Genomic DNA, 15590 nt, shown 5'->3' with positions numbered 1-15590 from the left:
TTGGTGCCCATCCCGGGGAAATCAGGGCCCCGCCGTGGGCGTGGGGTGTGCGGGAGGAGCTCTGCTTTGTCACCTGCCAAGGCAAGCGGGATTTAGTCCCAGGGAGGGTCAAGCAGCCGCATTTCCGAGCGGGAGGTTGGCTCTGGAGCCCCGTTTTGGCCGCCTTCCTCTCCCCTCCCCCTGCCTGCATCTGGAGGCTCGACACAGGAACCCAGATAGCATCATCCTGAAACCAGAATAGAAGCCTTGGAGGAGACTTGAGCATGTTTGTGCGGTTTTGATCTCGGTTTGTAGATAAAGAGGTGCTAAACAATGCTAAGCTGCCGAGTTGGAGTCCCTCACGGTGTGTGTGCAGCGGGGCTGGGGAGCGCTGGCAGCCGCCTGCTGCCCTGCTGAGGACGTCCCCAGGCAGGTATGGCATTCCTCTGTGGTGCCACATCCCTCCAGGGTGCCACATCCCTCTGTGGTGCCGGGGCTGCTCCTGCCAGCGCTGACCCCCATCCCAGCAGCAAAGCTGGCTCGGGTCCATCACGGGGGCGATGGCTGGCACCACGCCGGTGCCTTTGCTGGAGAGGAGGACCAGCGTTAACGTGGGTACAGGCACTGCATTTTAGGGAAGAACGCTTTTCCCCCCTCTGCAGAGGAGAAGGAAGTCGGTCCTGCAGATCCAGAAACCACCAAGAAGGAAACTAAAAGTCCTTGGTGTCAGCATGGAGGATATGTTAAAAAAACAACAATTAACTCACAAAAGGCAGCGAGAAAGGAAACAGGAAGGCAAGAACTGCAGTTAAACAGGCGGGTTCAAGAGGTGACTTGAGCTAAATCCTCGTCCTCAAGGGAAGGGCTCCAGCCCTGGTGGTGGGTGGGGAAGTGACTGTCGGTCTGTGCCGATGCAGGACCCGGTAGCCTCGAGCCGAGGCTTGGAAACCTCGGCTGCGGTTGCTGCTTTATTTGCAATTGCTTTGATGGCTCCTTGCAGCGGGTGGAGAGTCAGAGCCGTGCCAGGGGCTGCCAGGGCAGCACAGCCACCCTGCACCTCAACTCAGCTGCTCCTCCTGGTAAAAGCTGCAGGGTTGTGCCAGGGAGCAATGCAGCAGGGCAGGAGGGCTGCTCTTACCACCACCTCGAGAGCATCACCACTCCCTCCCTCTGCTCGGCCCTTTCTCCCACACCCCAGCACAGGGTGGTGAAGGGCTCGGCGTGGTGGGTGGAAACCACTTCCCATGGCAGGCCGAGCTCGTGGGCTGGTTTGCAGCACAGAAATCCAGCGCTGTCACGGGCTCATCCCCACAGCGTGGGCAGCAGATGAGGGGGGGATTCTGCCCCTCTGCTCTGCTCTGCTCTGGTGAGAACCCCCTGCAGAGCTGCCTCCAGCCCTCTAGCCCAGGGAGAACGTGGAGCTGATGGAGTGAGTCCAGAGGAGACCTTGGAGATGCCCTGAGGGCTGGAGCCCTTCTGCTCTGGAGAGCTGAGGTTGTTCAGCCTGGAGAAGAGTCCTGTGAGTCCTTAGAGCCCCTTCCAGTGCCTAAAGGGGCTCCGAGAGAGCTGGAGAGGGACTTTGGACAAGGGGCTGGAGTGACAGGAGAAGGGGAAATGGCTTCCCACTGCCAGAGGGCAGGGTTAGATGGGATATTGGGAAGAAATTCTTGGTTGGGAGGGTGGTGAGGCCCTGGCCCAGGTTGGCCAGAGAAGCTGTGGCTGCCCCTGTATCAAGTGTTCAAGGCCAGGTTGGACAGGGCTTGGAGCAATCTGGTGTAGTGAAAGGTGTCCCTGCCCGTGGTAGGGGAGTGGGATGAGATGAGCTTTAAGGTCCTGTCCAACTATTCTACAGTTGTATAAAACCCTGCACCACATACCCTATGTGCCCACTGCTTATGTGCTGAAGCTCTCCTGCAGTGACCCTCCCACGGAGATCCTGCAAGATGGGGACATGTTACTGCAGTAATTTCTGTATGTGAATAAACCCTGAAGCCCCCCAGAATGTGTTGGTCCCACTGGGCTGGGGTCAGTGAATTCGGTCCTGTTGGGTGCCCTGTCCCTTGGGGGTGGGTACCTGGTGGGGAGGACCCCATCTTGCTGCATTTGGACCCATAACTCTCATCCAGCCCTTTGACTTGATGGAGCCAAGTAAGGACAAACCCATCTTTGGGAGAATTCCTGCAAATCCTGGGTAAAAGGTGGGTTGGTCCTACAGGGAAAGCATTGGGTGCCTGGGCAGAGCAGGGACTGGGTTGGGCTGCGCTCTGCCTGTCACCTGCATTTCTCCCTCCAAATTGGGGCTTTCTGTGCCATGATCAAACATCCTCCCATTCACCTCATCCATCAGATGAGCTGCATCTTCACAGGGCAGTGTTTTATTTCTTTCCCTTTTCTATCCTTTCTTTACCCAAGCTCCAACTGTCCTTTGAAGCTGCTTTTGCAGGTTTCCTCGCAGCCAAGGACGTCCCCATGGTGCCAGCCCTGGTTTGGGGATGGAGGTGGAGGAAATGTCCCTTGAACACTGGTTGAACCCCTCCCAGTTTTGCTGTCACCTGTGTTGCTGGCTCTGCTGTTTCTGCACGGGCACGAGTGGACTGGGGAGCCACACGCCGGGGAAAAACAAAGAGCTCCAAAGGCAAATACATTTTTGGAAAGGATGCGTTTATTTGCCTTTATTTATCTTCCTAAAGCTTTTGGATTCATCTTTTTGATCTTCCCCCTGCAGCTGCACGGCCAAGGTTTGGTTTATCTCAGCTGACATTGCGCTGAGAGCACACGGCTTTGCAAGGCGGGTGTTAAGGAAGGGCAGCCGAATTCCTTTGCCCTCGAGAGGGGCGGTGTGCTGTGCTAACTTTAGCAAGGAGCAACTAAAAAGGGATTGCAATAAAAGTATATTAAAAATAGCAAATGGCCATAGAAAGTGGATGTGAGACTTTTGAGTGTCCCTGCTCAGAAAACGTGGAGCTGTTCAGGAGGAATGGAAAAGTGACAAATTACAGAGCGGTGCAGAGCACCCCACTGCTCGTGCAAAGCCGAGGTGAAGCCACTTAGAAATAGGTAGAATAGATCAGAAATATGTAGGTGAAAAAATACAGAAATAGAGACTTGGAAGAGTTATCAGCTCCCCCGTGTCCCCAGCTCTTGGAGCTGGGGATCCAGCCCCCCAAATTCCTTGTTTTGTAAAAACATCTCCCAGCTGAGATTCCTCTCTGCTTTTTCTTTCTTCCCCCATTTGCAAAATGCTAACTCTGCTCCCTCGCCCGTCTCTCCAATTTGGAGCAATTTACTGGGAGCCGGGGATGAATTACTCAGCACAGAGTTAACCAGCACCTGCTCGGAGTTAATTGGCATGTGTGCTAATTGCTGTGATAGTCACACTTGTGCGAGCGTGGAGGGGGGGGTGTGTAGCTCGGGGCGAGGGGGGGTGGGTGTGGAGATGCAGGCTCTGCCTCTCTCCCAGCGCTTCTCGCTGCCTCCCCGGGGCGATGCTGAATTCCCTGATCCTTGCCGAGATTCCCTGGGGCAGAAGAGGGACAGAGTGGCTTTTCGCCTGTGCAGTGCCTGTGGTTTGCTTTCCACGCAGGTTCATAGGTCCCTTTCGATGCCCTTGGACCTTCCTCGCATTTTTCTTGGAAAGCCAAGCTCAGGGGAAAGAAGCTGCTGTCTGAGAAAGAAGATGTTTTAATGACTGGGGTTAACTGCGTTGAATAGAACCACCTGAGACCCCAAAGGTTGAAGGTTATTTAGGAGCACAACTCCTTGTAACAGTCCTGTGCTCCGGGGGCTTTGCTATATCCACATTCTTGGTGCTTAAATTCCACCTGATCACGGAGGGGAGGAGGGTCATGGGTGATCCTGATGCCTTGAGTTGAGCAGTGAGGGACACAGAGCAGTTTGGTGGTGAAGGAGAGGGAGCTCCAGGGGCAAAGGGGGTGCTCCTGGGTTGGGGCTGAGCTGTCAGTGGCAGTGCTGGCACGGGGGACAGGAGGAACAAAGTCAGCTCTCCAGGTTTCTTGTGCTTCCAGGTGCTGATCAGAAACTCGAGCCTGTGGTTGGACTTTCTGAAACAGCCACCTGGGCAGGAAATGTGAAAATACCTGGGTTTAAAAATATGATGGGGAAAAAACCCAACCTAAAACCAAATAAACCCACCCCCAAACCCGAGCTCCAACACCAGGAGCATAAAGAGAAAAGGGAGGAGTTTGAAATCCCCCCTGTTGGGTGCATTTGGAAGGCAGCAAACATACCTTACTCTTCTCCATCCCTCCTCTTCGTCCCATCTGATTGTTGCCCTTGCAATGGGGTGTTTTCCTTCCTGTGTAGGGGAGAGGGATCAAGAGCATCACATGGCAGCTCTTTTTCTCCCCTTGATGATGAGCAAAAAACTATTAAGTTGCCTTTTTCCTGTGGAGAACTTCACCCAGTGGCATGAGCAAACCCCGAGGCTGGGACAGTGGTCCCCATCCACCCGAGGTGCTGAGGATGCAGGATTTGGGATTCAGAGCAGCAGAGGAATCTGGTTTGGTGGTTGAAAAAAAGGGATTAGAATTGAAACACTTGGGGTTTATTTGTGGCCCAGGGAGGGGAATGTGGTTTGAATCCCTCCGCTCCCATGCAAGAAGCGTCGGCTCATGCAGAGGTCAGGGCCGGCATGAGCAGCACTGGGATCTTCTTATCCCTACAAATATCCCATCTCTTTTCGAGCACTGTGGAGCTCTTGGCTGCAACAGCATCCTGTGAACAAGTCCCACAACGAAATTGTGTTAAAATATGTTTCCTTTCACTCAGTTTAAATTTACTGCCCGTTGTTCTACAGTGTTTATTGTTGCTTCTGGAGAGTTGTTCCTCTCTGGTTTGGACAGTAAATCCGACGTCTTTCAGAGGGTTTCTCTGTCCAAGAGCTGCAGCACACGGAAAGAATTAGCATCTTGCCCTGGGTCCGGATGAGGAGCTGTTGCTACTTCGTGCTGCTGCTGGCGGTTTCGAAGATGCTGAAGGTGAATATTTTTCAGCCAGTTTAAAGGAGTGGCAGCTCCGAAGGGAAAAGCGGCAAAGCAAACCAGGCAGAAGGTTCCTCCTCTGCCAAAGCTTCTCTGTGCATGCAAAAAGCTCACCTTGGCCCTGAGCCTCGGGCTGTGGACTCTGTCCCGTGTGGCCTCACAGTGAGGGAGACACCGAGCGGACACTCCGGGTGGATGGAACAAAAGTCCTCATTTTCCTTTTGGCTCTTCCCATATCACCGACCTTGGAGGGATAATCTTGTGGCAGCCCAGCACCTGCATTGCCTGCTTGCTGGTGCCAGCCAGGGCAGTGGTGCTCTGGAACTGGCAATGCTCTGGGACCAGTGATGCTGTGGGACTGGTGATGCTCTGGGGCCAGGAATGCTCTGGGACCAGTGATGCTGTGGGACTGGGAATGCTCTGGGACTGGTGATGCTTTGGGGTCGACGATGCTCTGGGACTGGCAATGCTCTGGGACCTATCTTTTTGAGGCTGCCCACAGAGGGACGGGGAGCAGCAGCTGAAGGACATCCCCGGGCACTGGCTCAGTGTCCCCCATGGTGACAATGCTCCTCACAGCTGGACAGTCCCTCCCATTTGCTGCTGGGAGGGAAACGCTCACCAACTTTGGGAAATAATGATCCAAGCAGCAAATGCCATCCCTGTATGGTCTGTCCTTGCAAAGAGTCTTCCTGGTGGGATTTACAAGGGGAAAAAAAAGAGGGTTTTGCTGCCCTTTGTCTCTCTGATCTCCTTCCTGTGCTTCCTCTTGGTCATCCTCCCTGCAGGGCAAATGGTGGATTTAGGGGGTGGGGGGAAAAAGTCTCCCCATTCTCCTCTGGGCTGCTTAAACCTGCACTGAAACCACAGAACACGATGCATGATGAATAATTTCACCAAAAAAACCCCAAACATTAAGTGACTCACGTGACTCAATGAACCCCAAAAACAAGTGTGGGAGTGTTGCTGAAACATGGTCTGATGTTTGTTGCTGAAACGTGGTCTGATGAGAGGGCAAAGGATGGGACCAAGGTCCCTGGGGGATTTCAGTGAGGCCTGAGGGGGCTTTAGGGTGGGAGAGGAGCAGGAGGAGCTGGGTCAGGGTTGAATGCGGCTGCTGTGGTGAATTTGGGATGAAGGGATGGAAGAAAAGGTTGGTGGGTTTTTTTTCATGCTTTTTGTAACAAGACCAAGAGCTGGGAACTGCCAAGTCGAGGCAGATAGGAAGCTATTTTGGGAATGGCTTTTCCCTCTGCCTGGGTCTTGGCACAGGGCACCTCGCCTTAAATGCAGTGTTATCACTGCTGTTATCCAGCCGCTCGGAGAGAGAGCTGGGAGAAGAACATACCTGTGGAAAATGAACCGGCTGAAGTTCCCTCTTTGTGCCCCTCACTGCACTGCAGCACACACTCAGAAATGGGGGTGAAACGGGGTTGGGAGGCTGTGTCAGGAGGTGCCCTGGGACATCTGGATGGAGCCTCTGACATCAGGGGATGCGGGTGCCCGGCGGGGCTGAGTCCCTGCCCTGTGATCTGCTGTGGGGTCCCGGAGTGAGGCTGTGGAAGGAGCCATGTGGATGCTCTGGGACCTGTGGACTGACCCCTTTGGAGAGCTTAGGGTGCAAGATACCCCCGAGTCAATCCACACACCCCCTGGATCAATGGAAGCATCCGGTGTCTGGCTGTGGCTGAGCTCAGTGGAAGGCCAAGATATCTCGGTTGCCTTCAGAGTCTTCCTTTCTCCTAAGAATTAGGTTTCTGTGCCTGGTTATAAGGTTTTTTTAAGTAATCAAATAAAGACATTTTAAAATTCCAAATTGAAGATTAGTGCAGAAATTGGAGACGGATTTAAATTGCCCAAGCTAATCACCAGCCACTCGACTACTTATGACTTTATTAAGAGAAAAAAAAAAAAAAGTCTGGAGTGTCAGGGAGGAATAATGAAATGATTCACGGGCGCGTTGCTGCCGTCTCCTCCTCCTCCCTCAGCGTCGCCATGCCCGGCCCACACGTGCCCTGTAGCCCCTCTTGGGCTCCATCCTTGGGGTCCTTCAAGACCGGGTTGGGTAAATCCCTCTGCAGCCTTTCTGGCCCCAGAGCTGAATGGGAGGAAGGACCAGAGACCCCCATGGCCCGGGGTGAGTGGGGATGTCGGGAGGGCGCTGGGTCCTGGATACGGTTTGGGAACAGACTGGCTCACTCCTGTCTCTCTCCTTCTGCAGGTTTCTGAGCAGCTGCTGACGGCTCAGCCCCTCTGGATCCGGCCACGCACGGGGGTACCATGAACTGAGCACGGAGAGACCCAAAACCCTCCTTTTTTTTTTTTTTTTTTTTTGGTTTGGCTTTTTTTGGGGGGTTTTCCACCCACGAAGAAAGCCCCTAGACTCTCTTTAATGCAAGCGTTTTGAAGCGGGGTCACTTCTCCCCTCCCTGAGCCGAAGTCGTGCCGGGTGCGGTGAGGATTTCCGGAGAAGATGGGGAGAAAAAAGATCCAGATCCAACGGATCACGGACGAGCGCAATCGGCAGGTCAGTGCTGCAACTCCCCCCTCGCCCCTTCTCCTCCTCTCCCATTGGGGGTTTTAAGGGTTCTGTTTCAAAGTGACCCATTTCCATCCCATTTTGGCCCACTGGTGCTGGTTTTTTCCCCAACCCATGGGATCAGCAGATGGATGAGACTCGGCACCGGATCCGGGCGGATCCCAGAACCAGGCAAACAGCCCCGCTGCACCACGGCCCCCACCCAGGCGCTGCTCCTCGCCTTGGAGCTCCTCACGCCGTTTCCATCTAAGTGCTTTTCCAGAAGAAAGTATCTTCTCCACTTAGTTAGTTCCCCCTTTTTTTTTTTTTTGTCTTGCAGAAAATATATTTCAGTTGACATTTTCCATGTGGTTTTTCCAATAAAAAACAGCCACAACAAGTATCCATTTTGCTGAACGCAAACAACCCAAATTATTCCTTTTTTTTTTTTTTTTTTTTTTTTCTCAATTGAAAACTTACATGGCTCCAGGGTTTTTTTCCTTGGGCTGTGTTGAAGCCAAGCCCGAGACACACACGCATGTCCATGTGTGTGTAGGAATGCATTTGTGTATCTCAGAGGGGAAAAAAAACCCATCAGGCTTTTCCCAAATTTCCCTGTTCCTTGAGTGGGAGCAGCGGAGCAGCAGCTCTTTGCTGGCCCAGGTTTGCTCTGGGATGACTCCATCGGTGTATTCCCCATAACCACAAGACTTCCAGGCAGGTCCCTTTGCTTCCTGTGCTCCTGGAGTTTGGCTAAGCAGACTCAAGCCTCTGCCCTAAGTACAGCAAGCTCCACACCCCAGAGTACCCTGCCACGCTTCTTTCCTGATGCTTTTATTACATAAAAAAAAAAAAAAAAAAAAAGAAAGCAAAAAAATATGTGGATATATTCCTAATGCTTAAAGAGTGGCACAGAGGAGAGTTGGATGAACCAGTTTATTGCTCCGCAGCAGAACAATAGGAAATGGCAGGTTTTCCTCATTACAGCTTCATTTGGTGGTGGGGGCTGGGATGAGCATCAAATGGGTTTTGCTGATGTCCCAGTTGCTCCTGGGGCTGTTTGTGTCCATAACGAAGAGGAAACTGGGCCTTAGGGGTTATTAAAGGAGCCAGGCTGTATTTTATGGGGCAGCACTGCTGAGGGGAGAGAGGCATCCACAGCGACTGGAGGGAGCCCTGTTGGAAGTTCAGGCAAATGGAAAATATTTGGTAATGCTGGAGGGGGGGTGGCACAGCCTGACCCTGCTGGATAAGGCTTCGGGAAAGGAAAGAGGCAATTCTCTGCCAGAGGCAACAGTCGAGGTTGGTGGGGCTGTTTTTTGGGGTCTTGCTGTGCTGGGTGGGATTTGGCAGCAGGAGTTGCTCTGCCCGGCCAGGTGCTGTGGTTTTTAGCACATCTCCCGTGTCAGGTGTTCTCCCCAAAGCCCAGCTCCCTGGGCTGGGGGACATTGGTTTTCCCCTGGCAGCAGCTGCAGCCCTGGCTGGGCTGGCTCTTCCAAAACCCAGTATGGGAGCATTGCTCCCCACCCCACCCCAGCACGGCACGTCTCGCTTTGCTTCCCAAAAACCCAGCCCTGTTCAAGTCGGGTGTCAGCAAAGCTGCAGCTGTTTAATTGGTCATCAGTGCAGCTTTGCAATCAGTTACTTTCGCTGCTCCCTTTCTTTGGGAAACAAGGACACACCAGGAAGATGGGATATTTTGTGAAGGGCTGCTCCAGGCAGTGGGGGTTGCTGATCTGCTCCATCCACCACAGTGGGAGCTGTAAAGGGGGTGAGAACCCTCCTGTTCCACACTGTACATGGGCAATGCCAGGATCTACTCCCTGAAGTCAGAAGTGTCCTCTCTTGCTTCATCTCATGGAATCATGGAATGGTTTGGGTTGGAAGGGACCTTAAAGACCTTTTTGTCCCGCCCCCCTGCCATGGGCAGGGACACCTTCCACTAAACTAGGGTGCTCCAAGCCCAATCCAACCCGTCCTTGGACACTTCCAGGGATGGGGCAGCCACAACTTCTCTGGGCAACCTGTGCCAGGGCCTCCCCACCCTCACAGGGAAGGATTTCTTCCTTAACATCCCACCCAAATCTCCCCTTCATCATTTTAGAACCGTCCCCCCCTTGCCCCCTCTACATCTGCCCATGTGAAAAGTCCTCTCCGTCTCTTTGAAAAGCCGAGAGGCCGCAGTGACGTCTCCCTGGAGCTGCCTCTTCCTTCTTGCTCCCCTTCCCTCCCTCTCCGGCTGTTCCTGCAGATCAGCCGTGAGAGGCGTCTGTGCGTGCGTTCCTGCCGTGGCTGTGGGCTAAGCTGGCTTAGACCCGGTGTCTGGGAGCATCCTCAGCCCACCCCTGCCTCCACAGCATCCCTGGCTCGGCGCGGGGGGCACGCTTGGCTCTCTCTGGTGCGCTGATGAATTATGGATGGGGCTTTTGTGCTGCTGGAAATGCAGGGCTGGCAGCTCCGTGAGCCATCCTAGGGCGTGCCCCGATGGCTCCCACGGCACCTGCGCCTGTTGGGAGAGGGAGAGGTGGGGAAGGGGAAGTGTGCTGGAGAATGGCTCTGCAAGGAGCTGGAGGCAGAGCCGCTCGACGCCTGCGGTTCCACTCGAGCTGCTGAGGATTTCATCCCTAACCAGGGTTTGGGGGCTGCTGAGGCGTCAGGAACCTCAGGGAGAGTGAAGGCTGAACAGGGGCTCTCCAGAGCCTTCACTGTGAGGGGAGGCTCTTCCCTTGCATCTTCACACCAAGCCTGTGGAATCACTGAGTCTGACCCTGCTCATATCCCACCTTCTGCCTTTCATGGGGGCACAGACCACAAATCCACATGGAGGCTCCAGCAGCACAGGGAGTTGCTGGAGCGGGTCCAGAGGAAGCCACAGAGATGCTCTGAAGGCTGGAGCACCTCTGCTCTGGAGACAGGCTGGAGCAGCTGGGATTGTTCAGCCTGGAGATGAGAAGGCTCTGTAGAGACCTTAGAGTGCCTTCCACTGCCTAAAGTGGCTCCAGTAGAGCTGGAGAGGGACTTTGGACAAGGACCTAGAGAGACAGGACAAGGGGGGGATGTTTTTAAACTGAAAAGGGTGAGAATTCAGGTTGGATATTAGAAGGAAATTCTTCTGTGTGAGGATATTGAGGCCCTGGCACAGATTGCCCAGAAAAGCTGTGGCTGCCCCATCCCTGGAAGTGTTCAAGGCCAGGTTGGACGGGGCTTGAAGCAACCTGGTCCCATTGAAGGTGTCCCTGCCCATAGCGGGGGATGGGACAAGATGAGCTTTTAGATCCCTTCCAACCCAAACCAGCGTGTGATTCTGTGAACTGCAGCAGCAGCCAAAACCAGGGGACGAGAGCAAGTAAGAGTCGCTAATGTCATTAGGGGAATTACTGGAGAGGATTTGCCACGACAGATCAGGCCATCAGTCCTTCAGGGCCAGGCCGCTGACTCTGGCAACCGCCAATATGGTTTGCATCAGGGGAAAGGCAAAAATCCCCTGCTAGTGTGGGGCAGTAATTCCTTCCTGACCCCTTTGGTGATCGGCTTATGCCCTGAAGCATGAGATTTGATTACCCTCTTAGACTTACAAGGTTAATTCTTCTAGATTGGGTTCGTGCACGGCGTCAGGGAAGGTTTGGGGTTTCTGTCCCGGGTCACGGGTGGATGCCCAAGGCAGCATTAGGTGATGCCTTTGTGTGAAGTCATGGCTAAATGGTAAATCTTTGCTTTTCTCTGCAAGAAGCAAGGGTGCCAAGACAGATGGATGCTCCTCTGCCCCGTTCCTGTCTGCAGAGGAAATACCTCCTCATCTGTAGAGGGATAATTTGGTGCTTTGTGTTCTGCTCAGCTCTCTGGTTGTTTTGGGGAAGGTGACCCCACACTCAAGGGCAAAACCCAAACCAAGCTTGTTCCTGGTCTCATTGCCAGGAGCTGCTCCCTTGTTCACACGCCTCGGCCTCACCCTTGTTGCCCCTGATCTTGGTGGATGAGGCCTGGCAAGGTGTGTTTTGGTGAGGTATCCCCAGCACCGGCAGCAGCAGAAACAGCCACACTCGGCTGTTCCCTCTGTCTTGGCAGAGACACGGTGTGTTTTCCTCTCAGGGGCTCCTCGGGCTGCTTAGAGGGTGAGTCAGAGCCGCGGGGCCGTCCCGGCGGGGACAGCGAGGCAGGTCGTGCCAGGCTGTGGTGTTGCCGGAGCCACAGCGGAGCGCCTGGTCTCTGGCAGGGATGTGGGACCAGAAACGCTGCTGGCACAGTGCTGGGGAGCCCTGGCTTGGTTTTAGTGCCTGTCCTGCCATGGAGGAGCAGACCCGCAGCTGGGTCCCACCCAGAGTCTTACCGTGCGGCTGTGGCTGCTGCGTGGCACTGCCAGCTGTTGGTTGTGGGACCAGCCGGGTCCGGCAGCTGGCAGCAGCGATTTTGGGTGGCCGAGAGGCCCAGGATGCCACCGAGGAGGAGAAATGGTTGATGACACCAGAACTGGCCCTCAAGTAGTTTAATTTGCATCAGAGCGCGCCAGGGCTGGGGCAGCGCTGGCAACGTGAGCGCCAGTGCTCACAGCCCCGCCGCGGCGAGAGCAGGCGCACGTGGAGGGCACAGCGGCGCGGGGTGCCAGCCCTGCACTTTCCAGGGGATGAGGGGATTACAGCCGAATCTCGTTACTGCTTAATCATCTCTGGGCGATGGTGGGGAGGGGTAGCAGCTCCCTGTGCCGAGCGTGCCCAGAGCTGCCCCTGCTCTGCCCTCCCACGGCATGAGGGGACGCGGCTCTGTCTCGAGGGCCGCAGGACCCCGGGCGGTGTGTGCTGGGTGCTGCTGGCAGCACCGTGGGCTGGGGCGCTGCTCCTCAGCGCTGGCGTGGGCTGGGAAGCTCCGTGATGAGCTCTTTGGACTGTGGCTGTGACGCCACTGACTCGGGTTGAGCAAAGGCAGCAGCCTCCTTCGCTCTCCTCCCTCAGCTCTGCACATTAGAGCTGTTCAGCTGCAAAATCGATGCTGTGGTGGAGGCCCAAAGTGGGGTCGAGCCGTCCCATGCTGCGAGGGAGCAGCTCTAGGCACCCCAGGGCATCTCAGCTCGACTCCAGCCCTTCACCCTGCGGCTGCTTCACCCCCAGAGCGGTGCTTAGAGCAGAGCTGTGACCTCCTGCCTTTTATTGCTGCCTTCTGCTTTTTATTTGCTGAGAGGGCACTGGCCAAGCGTCGCGCCTTCCCCGGCAGCGTGCCACGTGTTCCGGGGGGGTGAGGGACCCTCAGCAGCCGTCTGCACTGCAGAAGGGACTGGGAGCCCCAAAGCAGCTCCCTCCCCTCCAGCTGGGTCCCGTTAGAAGCGTGGCAGCGAGAGCTGAGTGTGGGCTGGGAATCACAGCCCAGCGTCTGCCCGGCAGCTGGAGCGGGTGTGGGAGCCAGCACCCAGTTTGGCCCCGGCCCCCAACCAGCTCACCAGAATCAGTCCTGCAGAAGCTGCCTCATTACCCAATGCTCTGATGACAGCTCAAGGCAGGGCAGGTCGGGGGACAGGAGACCCCAGTAGGCAGGCAATGCAGAAAACCCCCCAACAAGGTTACAGGGACAGCAAGAGGGAGCATGAGGGGATTGGGGTGCCCTCGGGGAAGCACAGCCTCCCAAGAGAAGTGGGGGCTGGTGAGCAGGACAGTGAGTCAAGGGTGGGGTGGGCACCCCAAGGCAGCGTCAGGGTGCTGAGCCCCCAGCTCTGCAGCCCCTAAGGTTGGGTGCTCACAGTGCTGCACTGGCGAACGAGGACGAGATCTCCATCGCTTGAATATTCGACTTAAAAACTGCCGAGAACCCGCAGCCCCCAGACAGATGGCAGCTCTGCTGGGGATTTTGCTGAAATTTATTTTCTCTTGATTTGGCAATATGTGATTTCCAACGCTGATAATCATCTTTGTGCTTGTGAAGTGTCTGCTTTTGGAGGATCCCAAAATAGGCAGCGATACGAACCGGTTGGAAGAGGGAAGCAAGAGAGGAGAGCTTGGGGTTGGGTCCATTTGAGGAAACTGAGACATAATATTCCCTTTGCCCTCCCTTTCCTTCTGCTCTTTGTCCAGTGGCCGTTCCATTTGTCTCTGGGAGGTGTCAGGTCTGTGGCAGCAGGGACAGAGTTTCTGACCATGGCTGTCCTTGCTTTCAGGTGACCTTCACCAAGCGCAAGTTCGGCTTGATGAAGAAGGCCTACGAGCTGAGCGTCCTGTGCGACTGCGAGATCGCCCTCATCATCTTCAACCACTCCAACAAGCTGTTCCAGTATGCCAGCACCGACATGGACAAGGTGCTGCTCAAGTACACCGAGTACAACGAGCCCCACGAGAGCCGGACCAACGCAGACATCATCGAGGTGAGGCCACCCGTCCACTCCCCGGCTCTGCTGTTGTGTTGGAGCCAGAGCAGGGTCTGGCACCCCACCAAACACAGGAGGTTGGTGCAGGGTGGGGATGGAGCCAGCAGACCTCCCATGCTCAGTGCCAGGTGGATTCTGCATCGTTTTGGTTCAGCCTACAAAAATGCTCCGTTTGGGTGGTAGAGGTGAAGCTGTCTCGAGTTATGTGTTGACCTAATGCCTCGAAACTGAGGTGCAGGTTTGCTTTGTGGGACTTTACTGTGGTCCAGGCAAACCTCGTGTTTGGAGGCATCTCATAGGGTTGCCGCACTGGGGTACCTGGTGCAGCTGGGGGCATTGCCCCAGCCCAGTGTTCTGACAGGCACAGTGGGGTTGTAGGAGGGCACGAGGAGTTCAGGTGGGATGGACCTCTGGCCCAGCCCCTGCTCAAAGCACGGCCAAGCTCACAGGTTGGTGGGATTGCTCAAGGCTTGTCCATCTGTGTTTTGTGGGTCTCCAGGGATGACCCAACCAAGTCCAGTCTGACCCGCTCCTGGCACTGCCACTGCCACATCCAGACGGTGCTCATGCCAAGGCCGCTCTCCTGCAGTCTGCTGGCATTGCAGGAGATGCTCGGCTGCCATGTGCTGTCAGTGCCCCTGTGCTGCCCCTCTCCACTGCTTTGTCCTCATCCCTGGTGCTGGCAGAGCATCACCGGGCGTTTGGCTCACACGAAGGTGCCAGCAGTTCTTCAGCCATTGGTCACAGATAGAGCTGTGGGGTCATCACCTGCCATTAAATCTGGGCAGACGAAGGGCTTGGCTGGGTAATTAGCAGCATTACAGCATCAATTAATGCCCTCAGAGCCGCTGGTGATGGAGCAGAGCGGCACAGCCCTGTGCTGCTGCAGGAATCGGGCCGCTCCACTTCTGCCTTTGAATCCCTTTGGTGCCTCTTGGCCAGCATGGTCAGGCTTGGATTTCATGAAGGAGAAGGGAAAAAACCCAACCTGCCCCCTAAATCTTGCTTTCTTTTTGGTTTTTGTTCTCTGTGAAATGTGTCTTTTTGAGAGGTTTGAACTTGAGGCTTTCACCTCGTTGTCCTCCCAGCTGAGCCATGGCCAAGCATCTGGCAGCATGTACCTTCTCTCGCTGGGGTTTGGAGACTCTTCTGCCACCTCACAGTTGTGTAGAAATGGTTCAGAAATGTCCTTTTTGGCCCTTTTGAGGCAGGTGATGCCCCGTCCCTGTGAAAATGCTGGGGTTTTGCAGGCATGTTTCCCTGCCACGCTCGCCAGCGCAGCCTCTCCAGGATGCTCAGACTGCGGCGCTTGCAGCGCCGAACAGATTTGTCTTGGCCTAAAAATACCGTAAACATTTTGGGCAGCGTTCTCTGTTCCCGTATGGTCCAAGATGCAAACACTCCCAAGCCGACAAGTTACACACAGTCCTTGGCACCCAAAGAAACACTGTGTTTGTACCACATGAAAAGCTGGATCTGCATCCAAAGCCGAGGAGAGGAACATCGGGAGCGGAAGGATATTGGTGGATGGCAAGAGAAAGAGCCCAAACACACTGGGCTCGGCACATCTTGTTGGCAGAGCCATCACAGAGTGAAACCCGCTGGGGTGAAGGCAGGTCTGGAGGCTGCTCAAGCTTCCCTCCTCATCTTCATCTTGTCTTGGAACAGGGTCAGGGCTGCTCTGAGATTTTTACTGGTTTCTCTCCCATGTCCATACTCCCCAGGAGACCATTCCTGTTCTTGGTGC

The 15590-nt window shown here is 55.0% G+C and overlaps 1 protein-coding gene across 7 annotated transcripts in view; it reads left to right on the top strand.

The window, feature by feature from the left end:
• Positions 1 to 15590, top strand: part of MEF2D (myocyte enhancer factor 2D) — a 74262-nt gene that overhangs the window by 34771 nt on the left and 23901 nt on the right. For all 7 annotated transcript variants that reach the window (XM_050327822.1, XM_050327821.1, XM_050327820.1 and 4 more), the window contains 2 exons: positions 7201 to 7506; positions 13637 to 13840. In XM_050327822.1, coding sequence (XP_050183779.1) covers positions 7453 to 7506; positions 13637 to 13840 — 258 coding nt within the window. In that variant the 5' untranslated portion in view covers positions 7201 to 7452. The remainder of the gene's footprint in view (positions 1 to 7200; positions 7507 to 13636; positions 13841 to 15590) is intronic.

Source organism: Myiozetetes cayanensis, unplaced genomic scaffold (assembly GCF_022539395.1).
Source record: "Myiozetetes cayanensis isolate MyiCay16 unplaced genomic scaffold, myiCay2020 scf35, whole genome shotgun sequence".
Lineage (NCBI taxonomy): Eukaryota > Metazoa > Chordata > Aves > Passeriformes > Tyrannidae > Myiozetetes > Myiozetetes cayanensis.
The sequence above is the reverse complement of the archived record's forward strand: the minus strand, read 5'-3'. Positions and strand labels throughout refer to the sequence as shown.